Source organism: Liolophura sinensis, chromosome 9, assembly GCF_032854445.1.
Source record: "Liolophura sinensis isolate JHLJ2023 chromosome 9, CUHK_Ljap_v2, whole genome shotgun sequence".
Classification (NCBI taxonomy): Eukaryota; Metazoa; Mollusca; class Polyplacophora; order Chitonida; family Chitonidae; genus Liolophura; species Liolophura sinensis.
Genome location: NC_088303.1, coordinates 36,534,131 through 36,561,574, shown reverse-complemented (window position 1 = coordinate 36,561,574; position 27,444 = coordinate 36,534,131). Strand labels below are relative to the sequence as shown.

Here is a 27,444-nt window from a genome sequence, read left to right as displayed (position 1 = left end):
CATGGACAAATTATATCAGTTAAAACACTATAACTCTCTGGAAGATGATACAGTGTACATTTCAGCAAGGCAAATTACAAGAAGAGCAAATTACACATCTAGCTTACATGTTATGGCGATTTTGTTCATCTGTCCATCCGTTCATCCATCCGTCCATGTGTTCGTATTTGTGTCCGGGCTATAACTCCAACAGTTTTTTGCATTATGTTTGGTGGATACAAATATGCACTGATGACGATGTGTTGCGACTCACATTTGTTCATTTCCACCGTTGTCATAGTTACCAGTTTCCATTTATATACTACATAAATAAATATGATTTTGTGCCCAGGCTATAAAACAGTTTCCCACAAAGAGTTTTAATTTTTTGGTGGATACATAGGTACAGAGATGTTGATGTGTAGGGACTTACATTTGTCCATTTTTCCCAGTTGTGTGGTAACTAGATAGCCATGTACCTTGTATGTACTATATAAATAGTTTTCATTTTCGTGTCCCGGCTAGAATTTTAACTGTTTTCCGCATGAAGTTTGGAGTTGAGATGGACTTGCCATGAAGGTTCCCTACAGCAGTTATACTCACCACAGTGCTGCTTTGATACGTTTCACACAAATGCATTTGTTGGGGATTTAGTATCTTCTGTTCACCTCAACTCTTGTTTTTTTCTTTTTCCTAGTTTACCAAGTTGCGGCTGACAGTGGAGATGGCAGGAGGCACGCCACTATTGCAGGAATCGCCTGGTGACAGATGTGGCATGCTGGTAGAAGACAACACAGTTGTGATGCATGCTGACCCTGGAGATCCCAGCCTCACAGAGAAAGCCAGGAAATGGGTGACCAAAGTAATCAATGTACTAAAAAGGTACTGGAAGGGTTGTTACATACTGGTATTCTCTGTTTCACTTGTATTTCAGTCACATGTTGCAGGCTTTTAAGTTTGATTACAGTCTCACATCAAGTAGTAGGTTTTGTTTGATAGACATGTTAATATTACATTGATTTCAAAGAGCGTGAACTTAGATGTGATTACAAAATGAAAGTGAAACCCTTCAGTGTAATGGAATGCCATAGGCTTCTGGCATTTTATGTCCTATAAGTGATGCAGTGCCCAAATCCATACATGTTGGTGTCACCAGTAGGTGCTAGATTTTGTCTCTGTTTCACCGACAAGTATGACATTGTATGGAGTTACGCATTGCCCAAATCCATACATGTAGGTGTCACCAATAGGTGCTAGATTTTGTCTCTGTTTCACAGACAAGTACGACATTGTATGGGGTTACGCATTGCCCAAATCCATACATGTAGGTGTCATCAGTAGGTGCTAGATTTTGTCTCTGTTTCACCGACAAGTACGACATTGTATGGGGTTACGCATTGCCCAAATCCATACATGTAGGTGTCACCAGTAGGTACTAAATTTTGTCTCTGTTTCACCGACAAGTACGACATTGTGTGGGGTTACACATTGCCCAAACCCATACATGTAGGTGTCACCAGTAGGTGCTAGATTTTGTCTCTGTTTCACAGACAAGTACAACATTGTATGGGGTTATGCATTGCCCAAATCCATACATGTAGGCGTCACCAGTAGGTGCTAGATTTTGTCTCTGTTTCACCGACAAGTACGACATTGTATGGGGTTATGCATTGCCCAAATCCATACATGTAGGTGTCACCAGTAGGTGCTAGATTTTGTCTCTGTTTCACCGACAAGTATGACATTGTGTGGGGTTACGCATTGCCCAAATCCATACATGTAGGTGTCACCAGTAGGTGCTAGATTTTGTCTCTGTTTCACCGACAAGTACGACATTGTATGGGGTTACGCATTGCCCAAATCTATACATGTAGGTGTCACCAGTAGGTGCTAGATTTTGTCTCTGTTTCACCGACGAGTACGACATTGTATGGGGTTACGCATTGCCCAAATCCATACATGTAGGTGTCACCAGTAGGTGCTATATTTTGTCTCTCATCAGCAATCGATCTGAAGAAGTATTTGATGCAATGATCTTTCATGTGTCTCATACATGCTCTTTTTTTACCACCAAACTTTATTCTTGTCTCTGTTTTCTAAATCAGGCACAAAAAGAGGATGATTCCTGACTGTGAGATAGGCTATGCTGTTTTGTATTGTTGCACAGAGAAGCACTGTAACCCAGACCTGCAGCCAGGTGAGGTGATAATATAAACTGTAAACCTATTTTACGGCTTGATATTGTATGGGGCTGATGTATTGGATAAAATGGTTAGCCAAAGCAGAATCCCATTGCACAAGATCTGGTCTGATCTTTCATAAACTGGACCTTTAGTAGGTTTGTACTTTGTTTATGGTTATGTTAATGCATATGGTTAGTTGTATTGTCAGTGAATTGAAGCTATTTCCGGCCGCTTTAACAGTACAGTGAGGCCTAGTACAGCCGCTGCCATCATATAAGTGAAAAATTCTTAAGCAGGACGATAAACATCAATTAATCTGTTAGCCAACCAAATACATCCTCATTGTTTAACAGCTGTTTGGGTTGCATAATTTGGGACTGAATTGAGAAAGTCTTGATATACGGCTAATACTATGCAAAATGCGTAGATTTAAATATAGAAAATAATCAGCAGTATTTCTTCAGAAAGTTTTTTAAAGTTTTTTTTATTGTCCTAATTTCAGTTGTTTGGACACTCATTATGACAGGCCTTAAGGCGAAATGACTGGATACAAGTTTACTAAGTAAAGAGCCTGAGAAGATGTTTCATTGGGTAGCATTTGTATCATCAGAGCGATTCAAGTGAGAATTTCTTCAAAATGGGCATTGTTTATTTTTTTCGGCCGCAACATAGTGTTTAGTTTTTGCCACCATCAACGCCACTAAGTTTGCGGTCAGGCGTAATTAGAGGAAATTTGCAGGTGAACCATTTGGTACTGGATGTGTGAGACTGGGTGGGTCTTGCTGCATCAGTCCAATCATGAATAGGGACTGCATTGTTCTATTTCTTCTGACAATAGGACTTAACTGACGTTGACCACTGTCATGTTGACATCTCGACGGCCGCCATCTTGTGTTTTTTCTTCGTCACTTCGTGTTCTTAACCCACCACAACGTGTTCTAGCCTCAACCCTCCTAGCTCTTGGCCAACAGCGTACTACATATACCACAGCTCCCCCAGAATCTTGGTTTCTGAAGTAACTGCAACTTCCTCATTGTCAGTGCTTGAAATCTGAATCTCACTGTCATCCGAGTTAGTGTCCGACAATGTTAGTTGTGCTGGGTGAAAATATTAAGATGCCGTATACCATGTTAAGATATCCTAACACTGCTTACTGTGAGAACACAAGCATACAAATATGTATAGATGGATTGAGTGACCTACACAAAGTTTAAAATTCCTTCATTTATATGCTCAAACCAGTACATCAGTCACATTTGTGACTGTGCCATAATACTGCATGTACCTTGCACTTTTTTCTCCAACATATCAAACATTCCACCCAGTAAGCTGTGACAATCAGCTCTAGAATTCGCTAAATCTGTTATCAAACTATAACATCTGTGTGGTGCAATTGTCAATCAGTGTACCGGCGCACCAGTTCGGAGGAAAATCTGGGACCCAGTGGTATGAATAGCATATTTGTAACCTTAATCAGGACTGTATAGGGAATCAGATGCACATGTGTGTAAAACACAAAAAAATACTCAGTCTTGAACCCAGTTGCTTGAAATGCATATTTGTAAACTTTATTAGGATGTCGCTGTGATGTCTGTCAGTGCACCCCTCCCTGTTTTTGTGCCTGTGTACAACACTTTCAGGGGTTCATAGACGTCAAAATGTTAACTACCCTATCAGAAATAGCCAGTTTTTTCATTTTGAGATTTTCTCAGATCTACCTGCCCGGTAATAGTGCCATATTGAGTTTTTTTTTAAATATGTAATTACTCTCGGCCAAAATTAAAGTTTTGTTTGCTTGATGTTACAAACCCTTTATAACAAAGGAGGGCAATTTTCAAAATAAGTATTCTTAGATCTTTACAATAAAACTAACAAGTAAACAGTAGTTAAGCACTTTTATGAGCACAATTTAAGTCAACAGTTTGTGCTAGCATTTTCAGGTCCTGTGCAGAGGGGGTGACCATGTGAAAATATAACCAAAACTCTGTTCAGTTAATACTTTTGAGTGAAGTGAAACCTCATAACCCAGTGAAATAAAATCAATGCTGAGAAATCTGTTTCCATTTTCCTAAATTTCCTGCTTTTAATTAAACTTTTTGAGATTTAGGGGATTCTTCCTTCATGTGAAGGACCAGACATTTATTCTGTCCCCAATACATCATTCAGTGTACATGCTTGTCTGAAAGTATGAAGAGGGTAAGTACCCAAGTGAGCCTCAGCTCAGATCACCAGCTTTGACCTAATTTATACTGTCCAAAACATTTACACCTGAGGAAGAGGAGAGCCACAATCGTGTTGTGTTACATGAAGATTAAAGGATGGAACATATCAGCTTTGTCTCTGTGTGTGAACTTTCCTGCATCTAAAATGCACCCGCCCTTTCTGTTGTCACTACCACTGTTTACACTTCACACCAGTGTGTCAGTAAACAGATACATTTTCTACCCACCAAAGCCTCTGGCAGTGGTGATATCAATGACAGTTCAGGAAATTATACCAATATATTCCCAGCTACATTCTCCCTAGCATAGAGTGTTGACAGGGAGAAAATGTATCCACACACCTGACTAACCTGTCTTTAAATTTTGAGATCTTATAAACGGTATTTCTCCATGACAACAGAAGGGGCACATGTGGGGGCCTCTGATAGTGTGAAATGGGATTAATGCTGAACATAAAAGGGGCTCTGTTGGGGATCTCTGATAACATATAGGTTTAAGACAAAAATCTTCCGTTTTGATCTTGTTACAGCAGGAATTGTGATGTAGTAAGTTCTCAATTTGTCACAGTGATTATGCCAGTCCATGACTGGATTAATTTAATTCACAAAAAAAAGCACAGTTGGTAGAGCATCCGCTTCGGGACCGGTAGATCCAGGACCAATCCTTGATCGAGTCACACCTAAGACTTTAAAAGAGGAAGTTGTAACATGGCGTTCAGCATGAAGTGGATAGTGCAACGACTGGTTGACGCGTATCAGTATAATGGCTTGGGCGGGGCTGCTTACTTGCCTTCGGTAAGTCGTCTCAGTGAAGCAGCACTAAATAAAAGAGCGGTGGAAATCCGTCCTGCAACAAGGAGGCATATTACACGTACATGCACCCTAAGGATTCCTTCGTCATCATATGACTGAAAAATTGTTGAGTACGACATTAAACCCCAAGCACTCACTCACAAAAAAAGGATTTAGAGGATCTTCGTAAGTGCGCTATGAACATAGCTTGAGCAACTTCTACTTGGCTGTATAGGCCTGTGTCCACCTTTCACACTGGCTATAAACAGCCACAATTCTCACAAGTTCAATTTCGTGAAATCAGGTGTGTTCTTAAGGTAAAGCGAGGCGAAAAGAATTGAATCACGGAGAATTCCATATTTTGTTGTCGTAAGACGCAGACAGGTGCCATGTTTATAAGATTTCATTGAAGATTTTACAATGATTATCTCACAAAATGAGTAATTCATTTTAAATCTCGACTCCCTATAGAAAGACAATAACACTGGTCATCAGGTCAGCAATGATAAATATGGCAATACTATTTTACGAGTACCCAAATGGATACGGGTGAAAACACAGGTAGGCCTGTCTCGATCTATGGGTATTAGATATGGTATACCCGTCGAGGCGCTGTAAGACCAGCGTTGCTTAACAGTCAGGGAGGAAATTTTGTATCTGGAAAGATATTGAAGAATTTCTTTCGGGGCCTTTTTGAAGGGTCTCATAACATCAAACATATAATATTTTAATTTTGGCCCTATAGAATGAATAAGACAAAATAATATTAATATCTATGTCCCACCACATAAAACATATGCATTATTAGTCAGTCAGTAGAGTTTGCGCTTCGGAGCAGTGAAATCCAGGTTCTGTCCAGTCAACTGTTTATATGAGTGACGTAATACATAAACAAAGAATGTCAAATGTAATTAATGATTAATATTTTAATTAAAACTATTTCCTTGTTAAGATCAATCAAACAACATTATGAAAAACAGTACGTATACATGACAGTTCTATGTACAAATTTTTCCTTCAAACAGGATAAAACTTGATACTTTTAAAACAAAGAAAACATATGGCTTATGAAATGTTAGAGCCCTTAGTGCACGGATTGTTGATATATGTAACAGAAAGTATAACATGGGGTTGTAAACTTCACTGTCATCAGAAGTGGATGTGTGGGATTGGCGAAGACATGAGCATCTGTAGATGGGGACTTCTGTTGGATTATAGAAAAGAAAACCGTAGCTGATGTACAAGTTGGAGGAGATAATGTTTTGGGATGATTGTCATATTGTCGGGAGAGCGTGGTGCGAAGACATACTCAAAACTCTAAGATAAAACAGATAATGACGTTCTGCGCTCCACATATTTCACACAAAGTCAGAACTGAGTTTAACTGAAATATATTAAGTTTTTCTCCTGCTTACAGCATACTTTTGAGTTTTTTAACTCTGTATTCTGTTTAACGGCAGTTAAGGTCGATGTCTAGCGTAGCGTAATGACCCAGGAGCCTCTCACCAATGCGGTCGCTGTGAGTTCAAGTCCAGCTCATGCTGGCTTCCTCTCCGGCTGTAAGTGGGGAGGTATGCCAGCAACCTGCGGATGGTTTTGTGTTTCCCCCAGGCTCATAAATGCTACATTATGTTACAATAAATAAATATTGTCCAGCACTTTACCATCGTAGCTAAACGGAAGTGCCTGCCCTTTTATTCTTTGGACAGACAAGGTACGAGTTCTAGCCCAGCCTTGGACTGGGAATTTTCTGGGTTCTCTCACTCTTCGTCCGACCTAAGATAGATGACATAAAGCGACCAATGATGCTCATGGGGACTTTTAACATACACTTTCACTGAAGACCACTCGCCTTCCCAAAATGTGCTCTGCATTTCTGTATGCCACATGTAGGAATGCTTTTTGGCAACTTGCACAACATTGGTGGTTTAAGTTTGGCACTCTGGGGTTGATATGACAATAAATCAACAATCAAATACAGGGTAGTTCACTGTAGCTTAATCACCAGGAATTGGCTCCTATTAAAGATTTCTACTTGGATTTTTTAAAAAATCAGCATAAGTTTGAGACTGAAACTTTATAAACTCCCCAATGATGTTGATACATGACCCCAAGATGATACAGCCTATTTTCCACATGTCCAAGTGAGTCTATAAATGACCTCACATTTGACCAAATTGACAGAATTCCACATTTCCCCTGATTCTTACAGTTCTGTATACTTATCTTACAAAGGTGTTTTGAGGTGTGTGTGTGTAAGGTAGAGTGCTATTCCACTGGCAAAATCAACACTAAAAGTAATATTTTATGACATTGATTTGCCTCTTAAAATGTTGTTTTTCGGGCGAAATTTTACGTCATTTATCATTTATATAGCTGTCATCGTAAACATTGGTTTCCATTATTTGTGAAGGACTTAAATTACAACAATGGAAGAAGGAACTGATTGGCCATTTGAACATTTGCCTGATGTTGTAGTAAATTGTATTTGTTGTGTGTTATAAACATTAATCTCCCCCGGGCTGTGCCCGGTTTCCACCCACCATAATGCTGGCTGCCGTCGTATAAGTGAAATATTCTTGAGTACGGCGTAAAACACCAATCAAATAAATAAATCAATGAATAAACATGAATCCAGTTGAGCTTCTGATCAAGACAGACACTGACCGCCATAAACAAAACGAATACTTAGAATTGAAATTGAACGTTTACCTGTCCTTGCGTGTGTATATATATATATACCGTAATATTAAAATGCTGTTACTGGGTATGTTTGTAGTGCAAGAGCTGGGCTTGGCACTCCCATCACAGAGCTTGTCAGAACGACCCTTCTCCCAGGATCCTGATGTACTTGTCCCTAACACAGAGCCTTTCTCACAGAAAAAACAGTAAGTAATAACTGTTTTCCTACCTGTGAATTGACTTGTGTGTTTCAGTAATGTCGTTTTCTTCAGGTTTTACTAAATTGAAGCAACCACATGATATGTATTTCAAATAACTGCTTGAAATTTGCCTGCTTTGCTACACCAAAAAATTTTATCAGTCCAGAAATTGTTATCCATAAAAACTCCATCAGGCCAAATTGGTATTGCATGCCCTCCAATTTCTACATGTAAATAAAGCTGAAAGAAGTCACAAGAGTTGGGTTTGTCCCAGTGTAGTTTTGAAGCTCAGGGTTCATAATTAAAGGGTACATGTGTGCATGTATTTTTGCAGCAGTGCACGTAGGCTTTGTTATCTGATTGTCCGCATGCACAGAGTGCACGTACAAAATATCAGACCAGTAACTTTATATTCAATTTTCGCCATGAAATACTTTGCTTTATTTGATTTCTGAACAATGATGAAGTAATGTAGCTGTACCATGTGGGCCTACCTTTCAGTATTTAGTCAGTAGAATTAGATATGTGACTTACTGTCTGCAGCAAAAAGAATACTGCTTTTGTATTGGTTGATATTCCTGGGCTCAACACCTAATTACTTAAGGAGTTAAGGATATTGAATCTTTGAGTTTTTTTCTATATTTTTTTTTTTTAAGAATTTTGTTTATCATGGAAATAGAAACAGGAAAATAGATTATATTATGCACCCATAATGGATTTACTCTGATTTTTTTGTTTAACCAAACATTGAAACCAAAACATGCTGTAAATCACCAGACAGGAAACCAGACACGTTGTGCCGTAGGGCCCGGCGTTACAGAAATCTACAGACAGGTCCTCATTGGCATAGGACTGAAAAATTATTAAGTACGACGTAAAACTCCAAAGCTGCCTACATACAGTACTTGTAAAAGCCGTCAACAAAGAAATGCCTTTACCATACAGAATATTGTTTTTCATTTATGTACATGTATTTCCATTTTTCCTTAAAAATAGGATAAGAAGTTTTCATGATGGTCAGGTACATCTGTATAGCTTCTTTCATAAGATATCTGTACATCTGTATAGCTTCTTTCATAAGATATCTGTACATCTGTATAGCTTCTTTCATAAGATATCTGTACATCTGTATAGCTTCTTTCATAAGATATCTGTACATCTGTATAGCTTCTTTCATAAGATAATTCTGTCATTAACTCATTGTTCTCTTCTGCAGGTCACAGATGGAAAGACGGAAGACAGGTCGGAGTAGACAGCTGGTTGGTGTGCAGGTACAAGCGATTGATGACCCAAGATTGATGGTCAAAGTTTTTATAATGAATATTCAATAACAAAAAAAAAAACCCAACATTTATCATATCTTTTCATGTAGCAAATTAAAAACATTTTGTTTATTTCAATGCATTCTTGCAAACTACCTGTAACACAAAAGGTTGCGTATTTGCATAAAATGGTGGATCCTGAACTGTGTACTGTTTAATAATGATAACTGTGTAATAATGATTTCTTCATTATTAATCTGCACTTAGTTTCTGTCACAAAAATCCAGCCTCTTTGCAGAGTCGTTTGAGTAAAAGTGATAGAACTGCACAACTGGACTGGCCAGTTTGTGTTATACAGGGTTTGTTTTCATACTCTATGCTTTTCGTGCTCATATTCTCAGACGTGTGAAGGGGTTGTTAGAAGCCATTTGAATGGGTTGGTATTCAGTCTGTCGACTGAGTAAAAGACTCAATTGCTGACTATATTTATTTAATTAAGATACTTTTTACATTTGAATCTCTCCAAAGTTCCATGAAACAACTGCTTTATGTTGAGAGTTATCTCCCTTATATTGAAATATTCACAGCCAACTGCAGTTGTCAAGTGAATGGACTTATGATATTAAATAAGACAAACAGCATTCAGTAATCTGCCAAAGCTTAGGAATAAATTTTACCAAATTCTTCAGCTTCAGATAATTGTTTTTGACACTATAATAGCACGACACTATAATAGCACAGTCTGCCTGGTTCCTTCCCCTGATGTGTGGTGGCACTATTAGTAACACCCCCTTCCAAGGCAAAAAGAATACACCATGGAACCATGTATGCAGGTTGCAATTTTGTCTCCAGTTTTCATTTACCAGTTTGTAATATTACCAGTTTGTAATATCATATAGGCGGCTAGCTGGAGGCCGTATAGGCAATGATAAGTACTTCAGTTAATCATGGATGGTAAAGTACAGAAAGATTCAATTTTGGTACCTTAAACTGTCCTTGGAAACAACCGCCTCTCTGCCCAATCGCCACTCCCCCCCCCCCCCCAAATAATAATAACAACTCGATTTCAATGGAAAGAGTAATCAGCACATGAAAATGAAAAAACGACTTCTATGAAACCCTGGTCCTGTAATCTCCCTTAAATACTCCAGATACGTATAAGGTACGTGCAATCAAATCTGGGGGAAAATTAATTTAGTTCCTTGATTGTTTAAAGCTAAAATATGAAGTAAGGCTCATCATACAGACAACTGAAAACTGTGCATAAAAATGCTTCCAGTTATTTTTAAGAGTGTTGAAAGGCATTCAGATATTTGAATACTATAGTGGTTTCGGAGCTAGACTAACAGTATACATGTATATGTACTCTGTTGTCACGTCACCTATTTTTTTTTCTTATGTTCACCAGAAGGAAGGGATGTCTGGGAACATTATTTCAGTAATCTTTTTACTAAGAAGTAAAGAGAGTTCCTAAACTCTAATAGTATGGTCCATAAAGCCCACCCTAGAATTCAAATGTTTGAGCGCCTTTAACTCTTTTCAAAAATTCTATGAAAAATCAAAATAAATAAATGAAAAGTATATTTATACATAGTGTTAAGTGGTCTGTTTAATGCCTGTTTTGATTTTCCAGATCTTTTCCTTTATAACTTCATATATGTACTTACGACCTCTGTGTAAAAATTTAAAAAATTTGCTGGTGTCCTGAAATTATGACTAAAAAACGTGTGTGTATCAATATCCCATTTAAATGGGCTCATAGATCATTTATTAAATGTAATAAATGTACACGTATGATTTCAGTCAAGGGCTACAGCAGTCGCCCCCAGGCATGAAGATGGTAAAGTTGTGGTGAAAATGGAAACAAAGACTGAGGATAGTCAGGATGGCCATACTTCTGCAGGAGCGAAGGATACAGGAGACTTCAGTGTGGATACCAAGCCAGTTGGGGATATTCTTACAGGAGTGAATGATGCAGGAGACTTCAGTGTGGATACCAAGCCAGTCGGGGATATTCTCACTCCAGCAAGTATTCCAAGAAAGAGGTACGATAGGCAAGGTCAAGTAAAGAGTGTTTGCTTTATAGTACCTAAAGTGTGAAAATGCATGTTCAGACACGCATGCGTGCCCTGAAGTTCTGAACAGTTAATGAGACTTCGCAATATGTCCGACTTGAAAAATTCTGATAATTACAAGTGAAATACAGTAATTGTATTTGTATAAATAGAGAAGTACACAGATCCCTATTATGTAATTTGTTGTAATGGTTTTAACAGATATAGTAATAAATATAAAAAAAAATCTGGTGACCCAGATCTGGTGGCTGAATGTTTCTTGTTTTTTATTTTTAGTGAATTAAAAAAAAGAAATGATCTCAGGCCGCAGTCAACAGTAATTTTCTTGAATGCTTCATGAATACATTGTTTGAAGTTGTATATGTATTCTGAGAATGTGTATGATTTAATTCTTCAGAGCCCGGGGTACTGACGATGACAGCCACTCAATGCCCGATCCAAAATCAGCAAGAATAAGCCCAGACATATCATGTACAGTAAGAGTAAAGTCTGAAAAGCCTGAAGGGACAGTGCAGGGGGAGACAACTCCACAAGGCATCAGAAGGAAACATATGGGCAGAGAAGCAGATAGTACTGGCAGTTCATCAGATGACCAGGGAACATTTGTGCGACCTGGCAGGAGAAATAGAGGGAAAATTTTGGTACAGGACACTGAGGTGGACAGTTATGGTGCAGGAGGTCGTGTACAAGTTTCAGACAGTGAAGGGCCAGGACGTGTGTCTGACTCGGACCCTGAATCAAGACCCGTAGAGATGAAGACACCTGGTGGCAGGAAGCTGAGTTACCGAAGCTCCTCTGAAGACCCAGAACTACCTTACCAACATACATCCGCACAAGGAGAGCTAGGCGACGTGAAATCAGAGCCTGTATCTGTTGTAATAGGAGATGACTCTGAGACAGAACTGTTTAGGGAAGATGCAAATGATAATGTGGTGACAGCACCCCAGCAGAAGAGAGTGAAGAGATCTGGGGACGATGAAGAGGTGGCAGAGGAAGATGTAGATCAGCTAGAGTCTGTTGTGTGCAAGGATGAGGCTGAAGAGGTGACAGAGAACAGACTGGCCGTACAAGACACTGATGTCCCCACAGGTTTCCTTACCACACGGCTACCCATACAGGTATTTCCTTTGCCGAGATCATTGTCATCTAAACCTTCAGTAGATGGCATTCAGTGTGTATAATCCCATTTTTACTACATTATTTACTTCTTTTATTGCTGGCTTTTTTTCCATTCTCCACTTACTCAGTGTTGGTGAGGCAGTTTTTGTGTTGTTGGCACAATATTGCTCAAATATTGCTTACATGACATTAAACTGTTTTCGATGCTCAGATGTGTGAAATTTTGCTCAACTTGAGCATCACACATCTCTGGGTCAAATTCATTATCTAATCTCTGACTAGAATCTTGAATTATGTGGTACAGTGCTAATGTGGTGTTTCATCAGTGGAACATCAATGTGTCGACATGCACCCAAAATAATCCAGCCATTTCACATTTACAAGCACCATGCTGTGTACGTTGTTAGTTCGCATATATTAAGTATAGATGGAGCTTATGTCATGTCCAAATATAGCCTGGCATCCGTGTTCAGTAACGCTAAATGGAACGTCGAGGTAAATGTGGTATCTTCAAAAATATTGCTTGTATTGAGCCAAAGGTTTTGCGGCTTATATACATGTTCATATTATTGACCATAAATTACAAAATTCTCTTGGGTGTTGGAATCCGTGTTAAATAACAATAACATGAAGGGAATGTTCCATAGCTGATGCTCAGCATATGTATTAATTACTGTAAATTGCAAAATTCACTACCTTCAGATCTCTTCTGTGTATCAGTCCATGCTTAGTTAAATGTTTCTGTACTGTTAGGAAATTGAGCTGAATTTTTGCATTACTGTGTCTCCATCAGGTAAGCTGCTTGGTAACCTCTATACCAAATCTGTTTTATTGTGTATCTGTGGATGTGTTCTAGACTTGGCTGTCAAGACTGCCTAATGGTAACTTTGGAGCTTTATTCAGTTACATACCTGCACTTACCTGCTCATGGAAATCAGTTTGCCAGTTTTTTAAAGCCATCAGTTTTCATGTATTTATTAAAAGAAGAAAATGTGTTGACTTTTTCATGGTTTGTCGTGTTAAATAATGCCTCAATTTTTACAGAGAAAGTCAAATCGTTGCCAATCTGTATGACCTAGCAGAGTACTGCTGTCAACAGTACAAATGTTCCATTTGATTTGTTCATTATTGACGGAGTTGTCTCCCTTTGACAATAGGATCAGGTACTTGCAGCGGATGGTTTTGTGAAGGAGGAAGTAACTGCCCAGGTTCTCGTGGAGTTTAAATCCCTCATGGTGAGGCATCCTTATAGGACTGACCCTGTCTCCAGAAATGTTACTGACAAGGAGGGCTTCATCATGTGGAAGGGCAAGAAAGTGCGGAACTTCAAAAAATTCAGAAAGGTATATGCAGAACTGTTTGACTATTTGGCACAGTTGCCTGTGTTACATAGTACTGTCATAAGTATCTTAATGAAAGACGTCTACAGAAATAATTGCATTGTTAAGTGCAACTGTAAAAGAGTGAGAGGTAATTGAAAACCGTGATTTTACTGTAACATAATGCAGACAGCAGTAAATCGTCGGTATGACCATATTTCATTATTTCTGTTGTCATACCATAATTGTCATGACATGAAGTACTTTCCACATATTTTCTCTGAACCTTGTAGATGGACATTCTTAAATCTAAATTCTGCATTGTATAAGGTTTCACAAGCTTTTGATCCACATGTCGGGATCATTATCATGTGACTAATGACTTTATTTAAAAAAATATAAATGATGTATTGTGGAATGTTCATATATACAGTAGCCATTCATTGGTGGTGTTTACCTGTAACCACATTATTACATCACAATACAATTAGAATGTCATAAATGCTTACTAAAACAATTGAAAAAAATACAAATGGTGTACAGTGGACTGTTTATATTTACAGGGGCCAGTCAGTGGTAATTTTTACCCATAACCACATTATTACATCACAATACAATTAGAACGTCATAAACGATTATTGAAAAAATTACATATACATAAAGTCAAGAATAACGTCACAAACATGCTGTATTGTGGAACTATGTCACACAGTTTTCAAAGCGTCTTACATATGTGGAAAACATCTACCAAATTGTCTTTTAAAAATGCCTTTTTATTTGTGTGGTACTAACATTCGCGGCAAACACATTTCTGCAAAATAAGTACCATCGAACTTATAAAACCCTTGTAGGTAATTTATTAATGCAGCTTACGTTACAGTTATAAATTCGTTAACAAGCACTACACTTCAAATACCTTTTCAAACATGTTAATTAGAATGTATTCTGGCTTTCACAAATCCAGCTTGATCGTTAATCTTGCCTTCTTTTAAGGAGGCTTAGGTCCGTCTAAGTATTGCCACATAATGACATAGTTGTTGATTAATTGCTACGTTTAGAGACATACAAATCGACAATTTGTACTGGGCGTGTGTACGTGATGAGATGTACATATGATAAGAGAAGCAGTTTTTTTATCCACTGTACTTGCCTTCCAGTCAGATCACCTTTCCGACACGCCCGATGCATTGTTCACGGGGTTTCCGCCCTTCAAACTTTTCATAATGATGATTTCTGAGAATTTTACTCAGATCTGTCACAGTTCACTCAAAGGTTCACTCACACTGCTGATGCATGAGAATTAAACAGTGAGATTTATATATATCACATTTAATCCTTCGTCGTCTCACAGAGTGATGCAAATATTTGCTCACACAGCAGGTAAGGGCTTCGTCATACAAAGATTAACAGTCTTCAGAAGATTAATAGCTTAGGGGGATTAACTTTCTTTGTCTGATCAAGTTACTGTATTGTATAGAATTTTTGTCATATCTTACAGATACAAACAAGTTTAAATGATAACATTGTTACTTGAATGCTTGAGTTAAAATCCACCTTAAATTGATCCCCATGAATGTGTCTTCTTACCAAATCCCGAGTTGTTTTATTACTTGATGTTTCTGTGTTGAAGTTTGATTTTCGTTTATCAGTTGTTCAAAAATTCTGTTAAGATCCACGAAAGTTGATCCCTGCAAATGTGTCTTCTTACCAAATCCCGAGTTGTTTTATTACTTGATGTTTCTGTGTTGAAGTTTGATTTTCGTTTATCAGTTGTCCAAAATTCTGTTAAGATCCACGAAAGTTTATCCCCATGAATCCGTGAAAGTTTATGCCCACGAATAAAAAGGGATTTACAGTATCTACCTGTCTGTGGTTCAACTTTAGTTAATTCCTGCCAGTGTTTTTTAGCTTTTTTTTTTTGTCACTATCATTAACTTCATAGACATCAGTCTACCAAAAGTGGTAACAGCATTAATTACTTCAGTCCTTATTGCACCTGTGACAATTTAGCCAGATTTTATGTTAATCACCACGCAGCAAGAGGTGTTACTTAAAAATTGAATTTAGAAAATATATTCTTTGACACATTATTACCACTATTATGATGTTGCCAGTTTTCTTCCCATCAGCTTGTTTACAGAAACAAACCATTTTTATGATAGCATTTGATTTTTAGCTTGTGGATAATGTCTGCTGATAACTTTGTGTGCTATACAACAGAAACTCATAATAAAATAGAACCCCAACACAGTTATTTTCATACTAAATTTTAAACAGCATTTAAAAAAATATTATTTTCACATGTTCCACTAAAAAAATAACCCCATTAATGTTGGATCGTCTGCCTGTCTTGTCAGCTGCTGAGACATGGTCGGGTGATGTCGTATTAGATGTATTGCCGGGAACATGTATTGAAAAACAGTGCAGAGCATTGACAAATCCATTCATTAGACCTGCCCACTGGGTGCTTTTCCTGAAGCTATCGTATGACTAAATCTATAATTACCCCTACTCTTAATTAGTACCCTGAAAATCATATAAATACATGTAAAACAGGTTTATTTATTTATTAATTTATATGACAGGTGTTTTATGCTGTACTCAAGAATATTTCACTTATACAACGGCGGCCAGCATTATGGTGGGTGGAAACTGGGCAGAGCATGAGCTGGACTTGAACTCACAGCGACTGCATTGGTGAGAAACTCCTGGGTCATTACACTGCGCTAGCGCCCCAACTAACTGAGTCACACAGGTCCCTTAAAACAGATTTACAACAAATATTTTGAAAGATATCGAAGTTGTATAAGATCCTGGAAAAGTGTGTACAGCATAGCAACTATGTGATACAATGGCCGATTTTGGGCAATTTGTTACGGTTTTGCAGTCCACAGATTATAATTTTTTAGTCAAGCGATAGGCCTGCCGGCTGCGACACAAGGATCCGTGCAGTCGGGCCAGATGATTGTAACTTGCAGTGACAAGAACAGTCTGTCGCTCAAGAAGGTGAAAATAACAATCATGCTGATCTTTTATGGTTTAAAAAATTATCACCGCCAAAAATAAATAAAGCTTGAATTATATTGAATAGAGACAGCCCCCTTTTTAGGGGGATATGAGCATCATCCATTGGCCTATTATTTTAGTAGGCATGGCTGAATTAGCAAGTCTCGTACGACTACGATCAAGTCCTCAGTAATCAAAGAGTGTTTTTTTATGAGATCTGGTCTATATTTTCTCAATCTGTGTCATTTTTAGACGATGTATGTAACTCTCCAGTACCCTGGACACACTTAGGCATGGAATAATCACGAAATTAGCTGTAAAAGTATAGCGATTGTCTCCGTGTGGTCAGTGTAGTACACAGAGAAGCCGCACATGCCTTCAGCGAACGTCACAAGGTTAACAGTGGCTTAATTGTACTGGAGTAAATTTTCTGATGTTTGATCACCAAACTTGATATTTTTTTTCGATGTTTTCGATGTTTTAAACGATCAAAATCGATTCAGAGAACGTAAAAGCATCTGTTTGCGGTTTTGAAGGTCCAGTGCTAGGGTTTTACTGTATTGAAGTAATTTTATAATATGGTGAGGCAATTTTTCATGATACCTGATTGACCTGTTATCTTCTTTATATTTGACACGCCAGATTTTGTAAATATTTAAACAGCCTCTCAACTGGCTGAGTCATAATGTACTTTTCTTAGATGCATATACTAGTCAATGCTACATGTGTGATTTGTAACTTGGGATTGGTGTTTTTATGATGGGCATGGTTAGCACATATCCATATTGTGAATTTGCTCAATGAGAAAGTTAGCTGTATAAGTTAAATGGCTTTCACCTGCAGAAATGTGGAGAAAGCCAGATGTTGTTGTGGAGTAAAAATGCTGTCTGATCGGAGGAACACACAAGATACTGGTTCAAAACCGGCAAAGGACATGGGATGTATCTACATTCCTTTGGTCTCACTGATGGAGGGGTCAGCGACAACAAGCAGCCTTATGTTGGTGGAAGAACACTTCATGTGAAAAAGGTCATTATTAACTCACCCCGTATATGGGAAGGCCTGTCAACAACCTGTGGATGGTAGTGGATTTTCCCCAGGCTCTGCTCGGTTTCCTTCCATCATAATGCTGGCCGGTATCGTATAAGTGAAATATTCTTGAGTACGGCATAAAACACCAATCAAATAGATATTAGCGTTCCAAAGGCGAGTGGATTACCCTAAGTATGAGTATGGAGTATGAGTATGGAGTTAGGCAACAATCACATGAATAACAGAAACAAAATTGGTTTTACTTTTTAGAGTCAGCATGTAGGATGTGGAAGCTTACCTCAGATCATTGGGGGTAGTGATCTAGAGCCTCATGTCAACAACCCGAGAGAGGAGTTAGATCAGTGGTACAGCGAGGCACTACAGGTGAGTTCAGAAGCTGATTGACTGATGTGCAAGGAGTTAGTGATCTAGAGCCTCATGTCAACAACCCGAGAGAGGAGTTAGACGAGTTGTACAGAGAGGCACTACAGGTGAGTTCTGGAGCTGATTGACTGATGTGTAAGGAGTTAGTGATCTAGAGCCTCATGTCAACAACCCGAGAAAGGAGTTAGACCAGTGGTACAGAGGCACTACAGGTGAGTTCAGAAGCTGATTGACTGATGTGTAAGGAGTTAGTGATCTAGAGCCTCATGTCAACAACCCGAGAGAGGGAGTTAGACGAGTTGTACAGAGAGGCACTACAGGTGAGTTCTGGAGCTGATTGACTGATGTGTAAGGAGTTAGTGATCTAGAGCCTCATGTCAACAACCCGAGAGAGGAGTTAGACGAGTTGTACAGAGAGGCACTACAGGTGAGTTCTGGAGCTGATTGACTGATGTGTAAGGAGTTAGTGATCTAGAGCCTCATGTCAACAACCCGAGAAAGGAGTTAGACCAGTGGTACAGAGGCACTACAGGTGAGTTCAGAAGCTGATTGACTGATGTGTAAGGAGTTAGTGATCTAGAGCCTCATGTCAACAACCCGAGAGAGGAGTTAGATGAGTTGTACAGAGAGGCACTACAGGTGAATTCTGGAGCTGATTGACTGATGTGTAAGGAGTTAGTGATCTAGAGCCTCATGTCAACAACCTGAGAGAGGAGTTAGATCAGTGATACATCAAGGCACTACAGGTGAGTTCTGGAGCTGATTGACTGATGTATAAGGGGTAATGATCTAGAGCCTCATGTCAACAACCCGAGAGAGGAGTTAGACCAGTGGTACAGAGGCACTACAGGTGAGTTCTGGAGCTGATTGACTGATGTATAGGGGGTAGTGATCTAGAGCCTCATGTCAACAACCCGAGAGAGGAGTTAGACGAGTTGTACAGAGAGGCACTACAGGTGAGTTCTGGAGCTGATTGACTGATGTGTAAGGAGTTAGTGATCTAGAGCCTCATGTCAACAACCCGAGAAAGGAGTTAGACCAGTGGTACAGAGGCACTACAGGTGAGTTCAGAAGCTGATTGACTGATGTGTAAGGAGTTAGTGATCTAGAGCCTCATGTCAACAACCCGAGAGAGGAGTTAGACGAGTTGTACAGAGAGGCACTACAGGTGAGTTCTGGAGCTGATTGACTGATGTGTAAGGAGTTAGTGATCTAGAGCCTCATGTCAACAACCCGAGAGAGGAGTTAGACGAGTTGTACAGAGAGGCACTACAGGTGAGTTCTGGAGCTGATTGACTGATGTGTAAGGAGTTAGTGATCTAGAGCCTCATGTCAACAACCCGAGAAAGGAGTTAGACCAGTGGTACAGAGAGGCACTACAGGTGAGTTCAGAAGCTGATTGACTGATGTGTAAGGAGTTAGTGATCTAGAGCCTCATGTCAACAACCCGAGAGAGGAGTTAGACGAGTTGTACAGAGAGGCACTACAGGTGAATTCTGGAGCTGATTGACTGATGTGTAAGGAGTTAGTGATCTAGAGCCTCATGTCAACAACCTGAGAGAGGAGTTAGATCAGTGATACATCAAGGCACTACAGGTGAGTTCTGGAGCTGATTGACTGATGTATAGGGGGTAGTGGTCTAGAGGCTCATGTCAACAACCCGAGAGAGGAGTTAGACCAGTGGTACAGAGAGGCACTACAGGTGAATTCTGAAGCTGATTGACTGATGTATAGGGGTTAGTGATCTAGAGCCTCTTGTCAACAACCGGAGAGAGGAGTTAGACCAGTGGTACAGAGAGGCACTACAGGTGAGTTCTGAAGTTGATTGACTGATGTATAGGGGGTAGTGATCTAGAGTCTCTTGTCAACAGTCGAGAGAGGAGCTAGACCAGTGGTACAGAGAGGCACTACAGGTGAGTTCTGGAGCTGATTGACTGATGTATAGGGGGTAGTGATCTAGAGTCTCTTGTCAACAGTCCGAGAGAGGAGCTAGACCAGTGGTACAGAGAGGCACTACAGGTGAGTTCAGAAGCTGATTGACTGATGTGTAAGGAGTTAGTGATCTAGAGCCTCATGTCAACAACCCGAGAGAGGAGCTAGACCAGTGGTACAGAGAGGCACTACAGTGAATTCTGGAGCTGATTGACTGATGTATAGGGGTTAGTGATCTAGAGCCTCTTGTCAGCAATCCGAGAGAGGAGTTAGACAGTGTACAGAGAGGCACTACAGGTGAGTTCTGGAGCTGATTGACTGATGTATAGGGGGTAGTGATCTAGAGCCTCATGTCAACAACCCGAGAGAGGAGTTAGACCAGTGGCACAGAGGCACTACAGGTGAGTTCTGGAGCTGATTGACTGATGTGTAAGGAGTTAGTGATCTAGATGCTCATGTCAACAACCCGAGAGAGGAGTTAAGACCAGTGGTACAGCGAGGCACTACAGGTGAGTTCTGGAGCTGATTGACTGATGTCAACAACCCGAGAGAGGAGTTAGACCAGTGGTACAGAGAGGCACTACAGGTGAATTCTGGAGCTGATTGACTGATGTATAGGGGGTAGTGGTCTAGAGGCTCATGTCAACAACCCGAGAGAGGAGTTAGACCAGTGGTACAGAGAGGCACTGCAGGTGAGTTCTGAAGCTGATTGACTGATGTATAGTATATGGATTAGTGGTCTAGATGCTCATGTCAACAACCCGAGAGAGGAGTTAGACCTGCATTTTGTTTCTTTCTTCCACTCATTATGGATGTTTTCACCTTCTCACAGATTTTCGTTCTCTCACCCAGTGTATTAGGTTATTAAAGGTTATCCCAAATCTAATCAACATTAAAAATTACATTAAAATAAACACTATGACCTGGGTGCGTATGCTGAACATCGGGGGAGAGTGCTGCACAGAGGGGGAGACTGCTGTACATCGGGGGTGAGTGCTGCACATCGGGGGAGAGAGAGTGCTGCACATAGGGGGAGAGTGCTGTACATCAGGGGAAAGTGCTGCACATTGGGGGAGAGTGCTGTACACTGCTAATCAGTGACTTGAGAATGATGACATTACACTTCCCGGAGAAATACACGTATTGCTGTATTTTTTAGCCATCTAGCAGTTTTTTGGACAAACGTGTTTCGTTGAGAATTGCCACAAGGCATGTTCACATGACGTGAGTCTCCATACCTGTAATTTGAACAGTTTGTAAGAATTGTCTGACCATATTCTCAGCGCACGAAGACTGAAAATGCGTATGATATTCTAAGCAGAGAATCTATCACTGTTGGATTTGATCTAAATTTATTCCCATCATTTTGCACCAAATAGAAATAAATCTTGTGCAATGTTATTTTTGCATTAACAGTAGTTATTGGTGTGCGTATTACTTACCGTAAATTACAAACTTAGCCCCTTGTGTACTGGAAATTTATGTTAAAGTAAATCTTAAGGGTTATATTTAAAAAAGTATTTCTTTATAAAAAGGCGACTTACCTAGATCTCTCTCATGTGGGCCCAGCGAATGAAACAGGTTGACATCGGTAAAAGATGATAGGGGGCATACATGTGTGTATTCAGTTTAATTGTTTGTTGACAGCCTTGCTGGCTATACTGCAGTTAAATATTTTTTAAAAAATTTTTTAAGGCTATTGTTAAATGAGAACTATGTTTCATGATATTTTAAGAGTATTATTTTATAGGAATATCTTGTGTGATTTTTTGAGCTGGTTTAAGTGCATATATTTAATTTTTGTTTCCTTTGATTTTGGATGTGTTTGGTACTAGCATGTTTTGGCCGCAATTTAGCTGAAATTTTCTCTGGGGCCCTGTTAGTTTGTCCACAACATGCTGGCAATATCCACTGCCGTTATACAAAGGAAGGTCTTCCAGCAACCTGCAGATGGTTGAGAGTTTCTCCCAAATTCTGCCTGGTTTCCTCTCTCCATAATTGCGGAATGCTATTGTTTAAGTGAAATAATGTAATTCTTCAATCTTTTCACATATTTACAAGGTGTTTATTCAAGCATATTCTGAAGGCATTATTCTGTGTGGACTGATAAAATTATACTTTTTGTGAAGCTCTGAAATTGTCCAATCCAACCAAATGTAGATTGTCTCCAAAATCCAATTCAAAATGTGCAGAAATTGCACTGAAAGTTGCTCTGTAATATGCGAAAAGGTTGAGGAAATAGGATATTCTTAAGTAAAGCGTAAAACTTTAATCAAACCAAGTAGTGAAAGCCATGCACTGCCCACCCTCAAATCATGGTATCTCTGAGCAGCATTATTCATGCAGTGTTTTGATCTTTTCAGGCTGAAAGTCAGCAAAACGAAGCAGACAGAATGGCATCCCAACTTTTTGAGTAAGTAGTTTGACTGGTTACCCCGATAAAGATGTTTAATACTTGAATACATAAGTGGCACAAAGAATTTCAAAAATTAAGGTAAGGGGAGGGTTTTTGGTTAGCTGCAGTTGGTTCTGTACAAAGAGTTAAGATTAAATCCGGATTGAGCCATACATAAGTTTTGCATATTTAATGATTTCCTGGATTGTGATTGGTCATTGCTTTTCATGCAATCTGAAAACGATCAAATTTTGTGTTCAGATTAATTTCGTGGTTTTCGGGACAAGAGTTTGTGTAATTTGTTCATATATGTACCTTGAAAAGTATGCAAACGAGGATCATGGCATTCACAGGTTACATTGAATATTTGAGATCTGAGATCAAGTTTGGAAACTTGTTTGATCTCTGGGCATATTATGTTATAGAGATTTTGCCTGTCTGTCCGTCTTTGTTTCCTGGCTGTAACTCCAACATACATACATACATAGATACACAGATGACGATGTGTCATGACTCACATTTGTTCATTTTCGCTGTTGTCATGGTAACCAGATTACCATTTTCCTTATATATACTGCATAAATAAAAATGATTTCGTGTCTGGGCTACAACTCCAGCTGTTTTCCTCAAGTTTGGATTTGAGGAGGACACTTTTGTCCACTGGCAATGCAGGTTCCCTACAGGGGTTATACTCACCACAATGCTGCTGATATTCTTTTATACATTTCAAACAAATGCATTTGTTTGGGAGTATGTTGTTTTCACCTCAACTCTTCTTATGAAATTTTGTGATCTGAGTTGTTTTGTTTAACCTCAGCTGTTTTGAAACCTGAAGGTTATATGTGCATAACTTTTGCTTATTAAATGATTTCCTTCATTCTGGTTAGCCAGGTCCATGTGTAAGTTTTGAAGTTTAATCATTTCCTTCATTGTGGTTAGCCAGGTGTGTATGTAAGTTTTGCAGCTTTAATCATTTCCTTCATTCTGGTTAGCTAGGTCCGTGTGTAAGTTTTGCAGTTTTAATCATTTCCTTCATTCTGATTAGCTAGGTCCGTGTGTAAGCTTTGCCGTTTTAATCATTTCCTTCATTCTGATTAGCTAGGTCCGTGTGTGAGTTTTGCAGTTTTAATCATTTCCTTCATTCTGATTAGCTAGGTCCGTGTGTAAGTTTTGCCGTTTTCATCATTTCCTTTATTCTGGGTAGCTAGGTCCGTGTGTAAGTTTTGCCGTTTTAATCATTTCCTTCATTCTGATTAGCTAGGTCCGTGTGTAAGCTTTGCCGTTTTAATCATTTCCTTCATTCTGATTAGCTAGGTCCGTGTGTAAGTTTTGCCGTTTTAATCATTTCCTTCATTCTGATTAGCTAGGTCCGTGTGTAAGTTTTGCCGTTTTCATCATTTCCTTTATTCTGGGTAGCTAGGCCCGTGTGTAAGCTTTGCCGTTTTAATCATTTCCTTCATTCTGATTAGCTAGGTTCATGTGTAAGCTTTGCAGTTTTAATCATTTCCTTCATTCTGGTTAACCAGGTGTGTGTGTAAGTTTTGCAGCTTTAATCATTTCCTTCATTTTGGTGAGCCAGGTGTGTGTGTAAGTTTTGCAGTTTTAATCATTTCCTTCATTCTGGTGAGCCAGGTGTGTGTGTAAGTTTTGCAGTTTTAATCATTTCCTTCATTCTGGTGAGCCAGGTGTGTGTGTAAGTTTTGCAGTTTTAATCATTTCCGTCATTCTGGTGAGCCAGGTGTGTGTGTTTAAGTTTTGCAGTTTTAATCATTTCCTTCATTCTGGTGAGCCAGGTGTGTGTGTTTAAGTTTTGCAGCTTTAATCATTTCCTTCATTTTGGTGAGCCAGGTGTGTGTGTAAGTTTTGCAGTTTTAATCATTTCCTTCATTCTGGTGAGCCAGGTGTGTGTGTAAGTTTTGCAGCTTTAATCATTTCCTTCATTCTGGTGAGCCAGGTGTGTGTTTAAGTTTTGCAGTTTTAATCATTTCCTTCATTCTGGTGAGCCAGGTGTGTGTAAGTTTGCAGTTTTAATCATTTCCTTTATTATGGTTAACCAGGTGTGTGTGTAAGTTTTGCAGTTTTAATCATTTCCTTTATTATGGTTAACCAGGTGTGTGTGTAAGTTTTGCAGCTTTAATCATTTCCTTCATTCTGGTGAGCCAGGTGCGTGTGTAAGTTTTGCAGTTTTAATCATTTCCTTCATTCTGGTTAACAAGGTGTGTGTGTAAGTTTTGCAGCTTTAATCATTTCCTTCATTCTGGTGAGCCAGGTGTGTGTGTAAGTTTTGTAGTTTTAATCATTTCCTTCATTCTGGATAGCTAGGTGTGTGTGTGTGTGTAAGTTTTGCAGCTTTAATCATTTCCTTCATTCTGGTGAGCCAGGTGTGTGTGTAAGTTTTGCAGTTTTAATCATTTCCTTCATTCTGGTTAACCAGGTGTGTGTGTAAGTTTTGCAGTTTTAATCATTTCCTTCATTCTGGTGAGCCAGGTGTGTGTGTAAGTTTTGCAGTTTTAATCATTTCCTTCATTCTGGTGAGCCAGGTGTGTGTGTAAGTTTTGCAGTTTTAATCATTTCCTTCATTCTGGTTAGCCAGATTACAAGTTAAGTTGTATAAGGGAACTTCTGAGGTGGGGAAAATTGTCCCTGATGTATCATGTAAGTTCGTGTTCCAGGTTTAGAATGTACTGCCACAGTGTGTTTTGTCATCTCCCTATTACTTAATACTTCATAAAATACCGGTCATATTATGTTTTTTTTTTACAGTTTTAGTGTTGTCTGTTTGCGCTCTTTGGTTGCTTGATACAAACTGGCCCTGATTAAAAATGCTGTTTGTCAGTGGTAATGTGACCGAGTCACGAAATTTGTGCAGACTCCTTTTAGATACTAAGGTACCTTTTAGGAACTCTAACAATGGCATTGTTTAAAACCTATTGTTTTGCAGTAGATAGTCACAGCTGCGTTGGCCCTACCGTTGCATACCACTAGTCAGTGTGACTCAGTTCTGCTCGGTAGGTCAGTAGATCATTTAACCCGCATGGGTGCGGCTAATACCTTTCAATCCTGCAACTGCACTGCACAGCACAGTAATGCAACAATGCTTTTTTTTTTTTCCCTGGGTTACCTGTAACATAAGTCTTCAGTCTAAACCGAGGTCTCTCATTATCCAGACTGTATTTCTGTTGTATTTCTTTTTATCAAATGATGGCAATTGTTTCTTGGTTTGCAGCTGGGACAGTAAATCTCCCAGAGGTAAAATCCCTGCTAAACGTTCCAGATGAAGGCTCCAGACGGACTGATCATCCCATGAGAACAGACATGCCAAAAACTTTACCAACTGACAAGTTTTGGAGTCTGCATTCTGCAGAAGTTTTTTTTCCCTATTACTTAGTCACATGTGTTAAATTTGGAAATAAACTCCAAATAGAAATGTGCTTTAATCATATTGAATAAAGATATAAGGAGAAACATTGCTATGTTTTTACCTCAGTTTTGGCCTGGTTATAGCCAAGTGGTTAAGATGTTTGCCTTGTAACTGCTAAGGCACGCAAACTGTTGGTTCTGTCCCAGTTTAAGAGAGAATTACTTCAAGATTCTTCTGTACCCGTTGTTCTTGAGCTTGGAGTTTGAATTATTCACCAGAATATACTACAATAATTCAATAAATAGAAGAAGCATAAATTCTCAAGACCGTTAGAAAACATATATAAAATATATGAAGCAATATATAACCCCATGATGTTTGTTTTAGTCCAGTTATATGAATTACATGTTGACCTCATGAAAGGAATATTCCATGAAACAATAACGTGTAAGAGATCAGTGATGTAATAATATATATATAATGTAGCTGATGAATATAGGTTACATCTGATGATCTGAGGCTGCCATGGAGATCATTTGCTTAATTGAGACTACAAAGTGTTTCTGGAATGTATGTGTGTTACCTGCTTTATTTCCTATTTGTATAATTTCTTACATACCTTTGTCTTTGGGAGCTAGGGTTAAACGTTGTTTTGGAAATGGATCTTGCGATTATCGACTTGGAACGCCCTTTACGGACTACGAATGGTATACGAATGTCGGACATAACGCTTATATTTATGTTAGATCTACCTTGGAGTCTTCAATAATGGAATGGATGTCATAGATTTCTGATAGTTCTGCGTGCTGTTCAACAGTCGAGGGTATTTGATTTTAATGGAGTTGGTGAAAGTAAGGACAATATAAGTTGAGAGAAGCATGATGTCCAGATTTTTCTGGAACTATAATTTGACATTGAAAAGATTTGTAAACAAAATAAGTCATGTGATTGCTGATTTCAGAAAGAGTCAAAATATTTCTTTTTATAAATGATGATTATATATACCTATGCGAGAGATTAGGCGAACAGGTCGCTTCTGGAGAGTCAGTAACGTTTGTAAATGGCTTTTGAAAGTGTTACCCATCCTAGATTACAAGAGGTTGAATACCATGATATAAGAGAAATATACAAAAGGAACAAAGACTTTTCTATTAGACATTTATTCTTTGTGGAACGCCACATTTAATATAGCTATTGGCTGATGGAGAATTCTTATATTGGACATTCATGTGGGTTTCCTCCCACTATAATGCTGACCGCTGTACGGCGTAAAAACACCAGTCAAATAAATAAATATATTGAACATGTTTCCTCGACGATAAGTAATTGCTAAACCATTTGTTCGCAACCCCTCGAAAACCATAATAATCTAATATATTATGCATTAACATGTCGAACGATTTCGCGAGATCCGAAAGATTACAATGATATGTAAAAGTGCTTCTCTCTAACTTTTCATAAAGATCCAGCAATAACAAGCTAATTAGATGGCGTAAGGGTTC

At 38.9% G+C, this 27,444-nt stretch overlaps 1 protein-coding gene across 1 annotated transcript in view; it reads left to right on the top strand.

Annotated features, from left to right (window-relative positions):
- The window catches only part of LOC135475424 (nibrin-like), a 42,190-nt gene extending 15,018 nt beyond the window's left edge, over positions 1 to 27,172 (top strand). The window contains exons 7-16 of the mRNA XM_064755312.1: positions 677 to 861; positions 2,085 to 2,176; positions 7,955 to 8,063; positions 9,274 to 9,328; positions 11,123 to 11,364; positions 11,792 to 12,512; positions 13,671 to 13,856; positions 18,141 to 18,254; positions 22,550 to 22,599; positions 25,808 to 27,172. Of these exons, the coding sequence (XP_064611382.1) occupies positions 677 to 861; positions 2,085 to 2,176; positions 7,955 to 8,063; positions 9,274 to 9,328; positions 11,123 to 11,364; positions 11,792 to 12,512; positions 13,671 to 13,856; positions 18,141 to 18,254; positions 22,550 to 22,599; positions 25,808 to 25,859 (1,806 nt within the window). The 3' untranslated portion in view covers positions 25,860 to 27,172. The remainder of the gene's footprint in view (positions 1 to 676; positions 862 to 2,084; positions 2,177 to 7,954; positions 8,064 to 9,273; positions 9,329 to 11,122; positions 11,365 to 11,791; positions 12,513 to 13,670; positions 13,857 to 18,140; positions 18,255 to 22,549; positions 22,600 to 25,807) is intronic.
- Positions 27,173 to 27,444: the final 272 nt, after the last annotated feature.